Raw genomic sequence first — 11,204 nt, 5'->3', positions numbered from 1 at the left:
ACCTCCTTCTTCCCTCTGATCTCAAGATCTGCTGACAAAGTATTCTGCCATTAGAACGAATCTACCAGCTAAAATCTGCCAACAGACATGGAAAAAAAGGAGGGTGGGAAAAGTGTGAGATGAGAGAGGAGCTAAATTATACCAGATTCCAACTTCTTTCAGCTGATAGCCAACATCCTGGCACCAAAGCAGACCAGGTGCCGTAAATTATAAGAAATTTCTAGCATTTGCTCAGAAGAGGTTTGCCATTGCCTTCCTCTGAGGCTAAAAGCATGTCACTTGCCTAAGATCACCAACTGGGATGGAAAGGAGTTGAATCTAACCAAACTTTAGCTGGTCTGTTGACTGTGTTGGCCTTGCCCATCTTTACCAGGTAAGACTGCACTCTATGGCTGCATCTGCACTGCAGAACTGATTCTTTCTAACACTGCTTTAACTGGTTTGTCTCTATCCTATGGAATCCTGGGATTTGTAGTTTGTTGTGGCATCAGAGCTGCCTGAAAGAGAAGGCTAAATGTCTCACAAAACTACACATCCAACCATTCTATAGCATTGACCCTTGGTAGTTCAAACGTTGTTGCTGTTGTGTGCTTTCAAGTCCTTTCTGACTGATGGTGAGCTGAAGGCAAAGATCTGTTCCGAGGAGGTTTGGCATTGCGTTCCCCTGAGGCTGAGAGCATATGACTTGCATAAGATCACCCCGTGGGTTCATGGCGAAGTGAAGAATCGAACCCAGGTCTTAAGAGTCACAGTCCAAAAAGTGGTGGGTCACACTGCATTACTTCTGCAATGTAGATGCAGCCTAAGTGAACCCCTGAATTGCATTTTTCTGCTTTAGAGTTAAGTGTGGCTTTATGAAATATGCACATGCACACATTCACATCACTAAAGGCCCTGTCATCAAGGCAGACTGAAATAGGAGATCATATAGAAAAAACAACTCAGACCCCAACGTTGGAGAAAATTTTTATAGCCTTTTTCCTTGGAGCAAACAATTGGATGCAATTCAGAACCATTAAAAAGCACCAAGATATTTGCCCCTGACTTGCATTGGGATGGCGGTGGTGGTAGATTGCACTGAATCAGATACAGTCCCTTTCCTAGAGCATGGAGAGGCTGAGCGGAACAGCCACTGCTGTCCCAGCCAGGAAGAGCAAAACGCTGAGTTAGAACATGCTTAGCAGTGCATGATATGCGATGATAACATCTCTCTGGTTTCAGGATGATGAAAAAGCAGGACTGTCCTCATTCCCTGAAGGGACTTAGTGAGTTCCGCTTTGCTAGTCAAAACAAAATGTTTTAGTTTTCAGGAGATTGGCATTTGGGGAGTGGGGAGAGAGTAGGAGAGAATGTTTGGACTTTGCAGCCATGCATCTTCTTCACACCCCAGATTGGAAAAGGTTTCCTTCTTTCCCTTGTGGTCCATCACAATCTTGATACAGTCATGAGATTGGTTTGGTGGACACTTTCAGATTTAGTGCCACAGATCAGGCTGGGCAGAAACACATGGGCATTGATCTCTTGGTCAGCAGAGCCATGGTCCAGTGTGGCAAGGCCCCAATATTATTGTTCAACCCAGGTCAATAAGAATCCATCTTCATTTCCCATGATGATTCTGAGGTAAGACCATTCCAAAGCATTCTGGGAAATTAAAACAACAACTGGCTTCCTGCTGGTAACCTGTGTTGTTGTTGCTGTTGTTGTTGTGTTTTCAAGTCATTTCTAACTTATGGTAACCCTAAAGCAAACCTATCATGGGGGTTTCTTGGCAAGATTTGTTCAGAGGAGGTTCGCCACAACCTTCCTCTGGGGCTGAGAGAATATGACTTGTCCAAGATCACCCAAATAGGTTTCCATAGCCAAGTGGGAATTCATACCCTGGTCCCTAGAGTCCTAGTCCAACTCTCAAACCACTATACCATGCTGTCTCTCAAATACTTAAAATGTAAATGTGTCCAAAATCTTGTACATTTTTTAAAAATATATATCATTTGTCCAAAGAGCCTTGGGATAGAAAAGCCCAACTATTTTGTTCTAACAGCAACACTGCAAGAGAGAAGTCAGTCGGTCCAAGTGAGCTTTGTAAGGTTGAGCAAGGATTTGAATGTGGGTCTCTCCCATCATATCACATTGCTCTCATCATCACGGCACCAAACTAGTCATCTATTATTATAGGTGCAGACAGAGCTTAGAGAAGTTACTGACCATGCCACCTGGGGGATTCTGGGTGTTGTAATCTAAAAAATAATGTTTCCAAGCGTTGGATTTCGATTCTGAATTAGATCTCTTGTCAGTTTCTCACAGTCTGGGGAGCTCTGGGAATTATATTATAAAAAACAAACTTTTCCCAAATATAACTTTCTCTCTCCTGATCTTAGATCCCTGTCATTTTCCATGTGTTCTCAGTATGCATGCAGATAAATGAGATGCCAAAAAGATGTTCTCCATCAGTGGTGGTTTTGGAGGGGGACTTATTTTGATTCAGAGCCAGTTTCTGCAACTTTTTCTCACTTGCCAGTCCAAAGTGTGAAAACAGTACCCTCTGGTGTTCAGGTTCTGCATCTCTCCTTTTGGAACATTGCAAATTTGATGCAATGTGGAGAAAACCTATGCGCAGGACATCCCTCAAAGCTGTTTCATGATGATACTGTAGTGGCATTCTGTTATTTAATTTGGTCTCTGTACTGTCCATTTCTTCCACTGTGGGTTGGTCATGCATTAATGAGATTTGGTTGTGGTTTTTTCATCATATTTATTTATTTATTTATTATTTAATTTCTATCTCGCCTTTCACCCAGTATGGAACCCAGGATTTAATGGTGCTTTGGACACATTTAATCTGGTCCCTCGGCAAATGCTTGTCCGGCTTAAGAAATCTTAGCAATAGCAATGGTACCATCAGCATAGCCTTTTGCCTCACAAGAGGATGAAATCTCACCCCCATGAAAGACAGTCCCAGTGCATGGGATGAAATCACCATAGACAAAATCACACCACCACAATGACAAGACACGACACTATTTGGAGCACACCATATTTTCTAGGGCCCTTTTATAACTATGATCCCTCTATCTATGGAGGATATGTTCCCAAACTTATTAAGGAACTGCAAAACCATGGATAATAGCAAACCCTATTGAAAGGAATGACTTTCAGAGGAAGTTGACCTCTCTAAATAAAAATAAAATAAAACTCTCTGTCAATGACAATCAAGGCGTACAAGAAATGCTCTTGTAATTTCTAAGTCTGCCAGTGTGTGAATCTATGGTGAACATCCACCAGAAGTACAGTATAACACAGAATTGCACTATAGGACCTACACAAATACTTAGAATATAGTTTGTTAGATGGAGATAAGTGGAAATGCGAGGACCAGTCCTGCAGATATGTGGGCTCATACTGTACACAGTTATAGTGCTACGATTCCACTTTAAATCCCCATGTCCCATCCTATGAATACATGGGATTTGCAATATAAACTTCACAGCCAAAGTGTTCTCCAGACTACAAACAGCCACAGCAGTTAAAGTGCAATCAAACTGCTGGTGCTGTATAGTATGAATGAGCTTCCAAGGATAGGAATTTAGATTCTTAGATAGTTCCTGGACAGTCTGATTCATTAACAGTCCAAACTTTCAATCGGTTATAGCTGTCAGACTGTGAAACTGAGAGACAGTGGTGGTGGTGATGATGATGATGGATGATGATGACTGTGATGATGATGACGGCATTAGTAGCAGCATCCTTGGAGAGTTGCTAATGTTAAACCTATGGCTATCTGCACGTTTGCTTGTTTGGAACAAATTGCCTGCAGTGTAGTGGGCACATTTAATCAGGAAAGCAGCATGAGTTTATAGCACACTCTCCCAGCACTGTGATCCTTGCTGCTGCTGCTGCTATCCGATGGAGGAGATCCTATTCATGGATGCCTTGTGTAGGGATTGAAAGAATATACATTATTATATGTTTCCTGGTTGAGAAAGGGGTTTTCTGGCACTGGGGAAAACTCCACTGGGAAGAATAGGGCTGTTGGAAGAGTCTTGGTGCACCATCATCATCAGTAGCCATCTATGCAAGAAATGAAGGTGATTTTAATGGACAGAGAATACATTTGCTGGACAAAAAAACCAACAAAACAAAACCCCACAACATGGTTGAGATAGTGCATTGGGAAAAGTCACCTTGACACCCAACTGTGTCTAGATCTCCTGGTGCTACTCTACAACTTACCTTTTAAGTGATGCAAACCCCCCCCCCCCGTGTGTGTGTGTGTGTGTATGTGTATGTATATATATTGTCAATTTTCATGTTACTGGAAAGCAAGGGGATCAGTGGAGATGGATCTAGTTATTTTTTTGGAGCTGGATACGCTTTATTTTATTTTAATTAATTAATTAAAATAAAATAAAGCATATCCAGCTCCAAAAAAATAACTGGATGCATCTCCACTGATCCCCTTAATTAATTAATTAATTAATTAACGTGTTCAACAGCTAGATATGCCTTAACAGACATTGATAGTGAGGAGGCTTTGGTAGATGAAATCTTTGCAGTGTGTCCAAGTAAAGGAAAACAGCCATATCCACCTCCACAATTTTTGCACTCCCCAGTGACCCAGAAATAGCCATGCAGATGTATTTCAAACCCAGAAGAGGTCTCATATAACAACACAGTGTGAATTGAAGTTTCGTCCTCTTTCAAAAATGACCCCTTGTGAGCTAATGTAAATACTAAATATTAAATTATTCCCCCCCCCAAATTAATTGGGTTATTAGTTTTACTGTTAATTCAGCATTGCTCCATTAGGATTAATCTGACATATTACTGCTTCTGCTATTAATACTGTCTATGGTATTACTATGTATACTGCAGGGCATTTATCCTCAGCTTTCTGAATTGCATTTAAAACATTGCAAGTGGAGTCTGTATCTCTTAACAATGAGGACTAGAATCTCTTTTCCAATGTGAAAGCCAAGATTCCCAAACATCTAGATCCTACATCTGGGACCACAGTATCCACTTAATTCCATATCACATGAATCCATAAGAAAACAAAAAGAAAAGCAGACTTGAGTAGAAATTCTTAAAACTCTGTGGTTGCATTTCACTCCCTCCCTGCCATGCAATTAATACTTTTTCCTGCTCTTTTTCATTTCAAATTTATAGATATATATAAATCCCTCCAGTAAGTCATTTATTTAACTCATCAAAAATCCATTTCTGATTCCAAGTCACACTGATTATTCCCTGTTCCATGTTCTTTGCAGGAGTACAAAAGTCCATTTCTTTTTTTGCTATGATTAGTTAATTTAACATATAAATACATTTGACAAAATGAGGTTTGCTTTCAGTTCACCTCCTGCTAAAGACAAAGCTTCAAGCCATTGCTGTGAGAACATTTTGACACCGTCTTCAGTGAACTTGGTGCTTGAGCAGATGTGGCTTTATGGACAATGGTGGCTCGCATGTCAGTAGGGCAGTTAATCCATTCCTAGTTTTGGCCTTAATGTTAAAGGATTTATCCCAGGGGACTGAACCTGTTTGGGAGGGGGATAGGCTTCAGCCCCTTGGGTAGATCTTTGAACATTCAGGCAAACCTGGAGTGATCCACCATTCACCCTACTGACATGGTAACAACCAGCTATGGATGAAAGCCATGGAACAAAGTAAGAAGCAAGTTCTGTCCATCTCACTCCATCTTGTTCCTCACTTCTTGTGGATGGCGCAGAGCATGAAGCTCCCAGATTCAGCACTTTCCTCATGCTCTTTGGTGACCTGAGGTACTTTCTCATCTTGGAGAGACTCGCTCCTGGAGGAAAGGTACAACAGCTCAAAATGCTCCTGCGAGTACACACTACCGGATGAGTCGGAATGAACACTTTCGGAGGAATGGCTCCTGTAGATGCGGCTGATAGACAGCATACTGGACTTCTCTTCTGGTAGCAATGCATTGGACTCTTCAGGCTCTGGGTCTTCTGGGTTTGGGGACGAGAGCCGGCGTGGCTTCTGAGGAAGCCGTTGCGGTGGCCGTTGGTTTGGTGGCTGATGGGATGGCAACTGGGATGGTGTCCACTCTGGAGAAGACAAGTGGTTGTCCTGGGAAGGAGACAGGACAATTTTGGTTTCTACACAGCGGGTCTGGATGGTGTAAGGCTTCAGATCCGTCTTCAGGGCATTTACAGGATAGTTATTAGTGGTGCTACAAGAACAACAAGAACGGCAACATCAAAAATTGGGATGGATTTTCTGAGCAGCTACAGTACTAGATTAGAGTAGAGGTGAGGAGCTATCTATATCCTGAGGATGTGTATTGCCCAATGAGTGACCTTTCAATTATGGAGCCAGTGTGGTGTAATGGTCTGTGTATTAAACTATGTCCCTGAAGACCAGGGTTCAAATCCCAGCTTGACCATGTAAACCAGTGATTCTCAACTTTCCTAATGCCACCCCCCTTTAATACAGTTCCTCATATTGTGGTGACCCCCAACTATAAAATTGTGGTGTCTCAGTTCCTAAGACCATTGGAAATATGTGTTTCCGATGGTCTTAGGTGACCCCTGTGAAAGAGTCCTTCAATCCCCACAGGGTTCATGACCCACAGGTTGAGAACCGCTGATGTAAACCCACTTGAGCAAGTCACACAGGAGGATGGCAATGGCAAACCCCCTGGGAAGAAACTTGCCAAGAAAAACCCATGATAGAATCAATTTAGGAATGCCATAAATTGGAAACAACTTGAAGGCACACGACAACAATCACCTTTCATGTGGGGTGAGAGGTGCAGGCCAGTGGTGGGTGAAGCCAGAGCTCAATGTGGATGAGACCAAAACCACACACATATGTGCGGTAGTAGCTGTTCTTTTAAAGGACCTGTCCAAGGAACTGAAAACTATGCCCAAAATAGTTCCAGCATCTTGGAGATCTTCTTTAGACCAAAACCTAGAGAGGATTCACCATTCCACTGGTATGGCATGGAACCCACCACTTACAACTGTGTAATTCCACTTGCTTTGGGCCATATGCAACTGAATGGTGGCATTCTTTTTGTTTTGTCATTCCTTCAAAGAGCTGTTGGAATGAGTTTTTCTTACTTATTTAGTCCTTACAGAAAAGCCCTTTTAGGTAAGATAGGCTGAAGGAAAGTCCTAAACCCAATGTCACTGGCTAAAATCCATGAGTGACATTGGATGCTTCAGTCCTTTTCAAAAATGAATATGAGGGGTTCTACACAGTTTTGGGCAGCAACTCACACTTCTGGACTTTTCTCAACAAATTAATTGTGCATAAGCAATATGTTTGATTTTTTGGGGTTCAGAGACTTTGCTCTTTGCAACACAACATTTTGACGAAGTGACCGCAGACTCTTGCACAACATGTATTTTTTTTCTGTGCAAAAACAAAACAAACAAAAAATCCACAAAAAATAGAGGGGTGAAAATTAGATTTTTGGATAGATTTTCATTGATTTCCTTCTGTGAGCTGTCTTGGGTCCCACTCCAGGAGAAACTTGGCATATAAAAGAAATAAATCAAATACACATGGAGGGGAAAAACATTTTCTGCTCAAAAAGACATATTTTAGCATATGCTTTTTTTTAAAAGCTCCAAAGTGTGAAGAGTCTGATAGCTGTCAGCTGTTTTCTCAGTGAGGTGACTCAAGTACTCTTTTTCATGGAGAACTATTTATACATCAATAAATCTGTGTCATACTTACATGTCTTTTGTCATTAGCTTATAGTGCAGGAAGGTGCATCCAGCGATGAGCATGATTAAGAGCACCAAGAATATGCACATCACAGCAATGAGCAAGTCTTGCCTCAGTTTCTGCCTGTCCATGGAATCTGTTTCTATCAACAGCAACAACAAAAGTTTGCAGAGAAATGGTTAATTCAAGGTTGAAGGGTTCCCCACTTTGGTCCTCCAGATGTTTTGGACTTCAGCTCCCAGAATTCCTGGCTGTTGACCAAGCTGGCTGGGGCTTCTTGGAGTGAAAGTCCAAAACATCTGGAGAATCAAAGCTGGGGAACCACTGTTCTAAATCATTCATGGGTGGAGATGTATCAAAAGCAAAAGTGGACTTCAATATCCATTTTAGAATGGTTTTTTGGACATTTTCAGCAGAGCTGGTAGAATCATAGAATCATAGAGTTGGAGGAGACCCCAAAGGCTATCCAGTCCAACACCCTGCCATGCAGGAACTCACAATCAAAGCATTGGAGGAGACCCTCAAAGGCCATCCAGTCTCTGTTTAAAGACCTCTAAAGAAGGAGACTCCACCGCCCTTTGAGGGACTGCGTACCACTGTTGAACAGCTCTTACTGTCAAGAAGTTCTTCCAAATGTTGAGCTGGCATCTCTTTTCGTGTAGTTTGAACCCATTGTTCCTATTCTCTGGAGCTGCAGAAAATAAGCTTGTTCCATCCTCAACATGACACTCCTTCAAATATCACCTCTTAACCTTCTCTTTTCCAGGCTAAACATACCCAGCTCCCTAACTCTCTCCTCGTATCCTCTAGATAGCCTGACAGCCAAAAAAGGGTGTCCTCTCTCAACCCCTCACAGTTGTGGGCCATGGGTTAGATGTGTCTCTAGTAGAGCCAGAAGTAACAGACACAAAAGCAGGTGTGTTACAACGGTGGAGGTCACAGGTGCAAGGCAAGTCTCGGTGCTTTGGGGATATCCTACCTTGACATAGGTGTGACGTGATGAAGATGGAGAACAGGAGGAAGGTTTTAGAGAAGCCAGCCATTGTTGCTTTAGTCTTTGAATGGGCCCATGCTGACTGCCTAGTGACCTGCCATGGAAATGCAGTGACAGCCTCAGGATTCTGAACAACATTCTGACAGCATAATCTATACCTGGAGCAGGATGGAGGACAGGACAAAGTAGGCAAGGGGACCTTGAGAACTCATAGGAGGAGAACCAGCCCTACTATTAGGCAGAAGGAGGTTGCCATCTCAGGAAGCAGCTCCGAGGTGCCATAGAAGGGCAGCAAATTGTTAATTGTGAAGTCAAAGGCTTTCATGGTCAGCATCCATAGATTTTTGTGGGTTTTTTGGGGCTATGTGGCCATGTTCTAGAAGAGTTTATTCCTGATGGTTCGCAAGCATCTGGGGCACCGAAAAACCCACAACAATGTAAAAATTGTTAGTTTTCCCCCTTGCTGAGAATGGACTTCAACTGCTAGGTATGGAGAGCCAATGTGGCGTAGTAATTTGAGCATTGGGCCATGACCTTTGAGATCAATTCCACACTTGGCCATGGAAACCCGTTGGGTGACCATGAATGAATCACACACACTCGTCCCCCGAAAAACCCAAGATAGGTTCACCTGAGGGTTGCCATATGTCAGAAACAACTTGAAGGCACACAACAAGAATGAAAAGAGGGGCTTTTGGGAATATCAGGCTCAAGTGCCAGAAGAATTTGGCTGGTTTTGAAGACTATACATGGGCAAGAGTCTAGCTTGAGAGACGGGGAATATGTAGACAACAGTGGGCCCTTAGTATCCATTGGGGTTTGGTTCCAGGACCCCCTGTTAATATCAAAATCTGTGGATGCACAAGTCCTATTATATACAATGGCATAGTAAAATGGTGTCCCTTATATAAAATGGCAAAATCAAGCTTCGCTTTTTGGAATATATTTTTAATATTTTCAAACCGTGGATGCTTGAATCTGTGGATAAAGAATCCGTGGATATGGAGGGTGGGCAATAATAGTAATAATAATAATAATAATAATAATAATGCAGAATTCTACAAGTCCATGGACTGGACCAGCTTCCTGGGGATTTTGTGTGTGTTTTCAAAACTCAAAAGTAAGTTTAGATCCTCAGGAATTTTTCAGCTCTCCTGGGAAGATATAATTCTTTGGCAATTCACACAGCGATTAGCCTCCATCCCTCTGAAGGAAGGACAACAAGATGATTTTGTGTACTCCTGTCTAAAACCCAATTAAACTTTTGACCTGCACAACATTCCATCCACCGGTCCATTGTGTGCTGTGTTTTAAACAAGCATAAAAGGAGGCAGTCTTGCTTTTGTTTGCACCTGTGAATTCCCCAAAAGTGGGAACCCCTCTCTATCTGGCATAATGAGAAAGTTTCCTACCACTTTCTCCTTGCCACTTAACCCAAGCTCCTCATCATCTCCTTTTCAATGGAGAAGAGAAAAAGAAAGGGAAGAAATAGGAAAGGAGTGGGGAGGGGGGACAGGGCCTTTAATCCTTTCAGTTCTCTTCTCTGAAAGCCACTCTGCCTTCCCCTTCTGAATGGCTGTTTCTCCCTCTGTGTTGCTTTTCTAGCTCTCCTCCATTTTTTTGACAAAGTCCCAATTATCCATCATTCTCAGTATTGGGGAAAGTGAGAGACAGCAGTTCATCTCACAAGCAGAAGATGAGCAACAACCAGTTCAACACCACCACTATGACCTACATACATACACGACATGGCCTAGCAGAATAAAATAGCAGGCTTTGGCTGCTTAAAATTCAGTTTAAGGGGAGGAAAGGCTGAATCAGGTGCAGATGTCATGAAGATAATCCATGCCCAATTCAGGATTTTGGACCACATCTCCTTAGGACAAAATTTGTGCACCAACACATGAAAGCCACTCTCGATCTCACAAACAGAGCACCAAACCTAGGCCAGGTTTCCAATTCTGGCTGAATTGTGAAGCTCATTGGGTGCTTTGGTGGGGTCTGTACTATTTCAGCCCAGCCTACCTAAAAGGGTCATTGGGAGGATAAAACCACAAGGGAGGATCATGCTTGGAGTTGCAGGTGACCTGTTGGTCTCCAGGTGTTTGGACCTACAACTCCCATCAGCCCCAGACAGCAGGCAAATGGATGAGACAAATGGGACCTGCAGCTCAAAAACATCAGGGACCTAGACCCCCTTGGAGGAAAGTCAAAGCAAAATATAATCCATAAAAAGCCACTATATTGTTATGGTGCTATTATTCCACTTTAATGGCCATGGCTACCTCCTGTGGAAATGTGGAGTTGATAGTTTGGTGAGGTTTAAGAGTTCTCTAAATGCCCCTCCCTAAACTTCAAATCCCAGGATTCCATAAGAGGCAGCCATAGCACTTAAAGTAAAACAATAAAAGCTATAAAGGTGTTGTGTGATGTGTACTACTGACCTAACTCCACCTTCAAACTTTGTAAAGCTCCTGTCTGCAATCTGCCACTAGGTGGCAGCAGC

At 42.6% G+C, this 11,204-nt stretch overlaps 1 protein-coding gene across 1 annotated transcript; it reads right to left on the bottom strand.

Moving 5' to 3' along the window:
• Window positions 1-5,706: 5,706 nt before the first annotated feature.
• Window positions 5,707-8,747, bottom strand: LOC149308690 (uncharacterized). Its single transcript, XM_089537134.1, has 3 exons — window positions 8,684-8,747; window positions 7,717-7,840; window positions 5,707-6,178 (listed from the first exon to the last, which is right to left on the bottom strand). Exons 1-3 carry the CDS (start codon window positions 8,745-8,747, stop codon window positions 5,707-5,709), a joined length of 660 nt encoding a protein of 219 aa, XP_089393260.1.
• Between the last annotated feature and the right edge of the window lie 2,457 nt (window positions 8,748-11,204).

Source organism: Sceloporus occidentalis, unplaced genomic scaffold (genome assembly GCF_023333645.1).
Source record: "Sceloporus occidentalis isolate IW3139 unplaced genomic scaffold, rSceOcc1.0.p SCAF_8, whole genome shotgun sequence".
Taxonomy (NCBI): Eukaryota; Metazoa; Chordata; class Lepidosauria; order Squamata; family Phrynosomatidae; genus Sceloporus; species Sceloporus occidentalis.
Note: the sequence above shows the minus strand (reverse complement) of the source record. Positions and strands in the feature narration are given on the sequence as shown.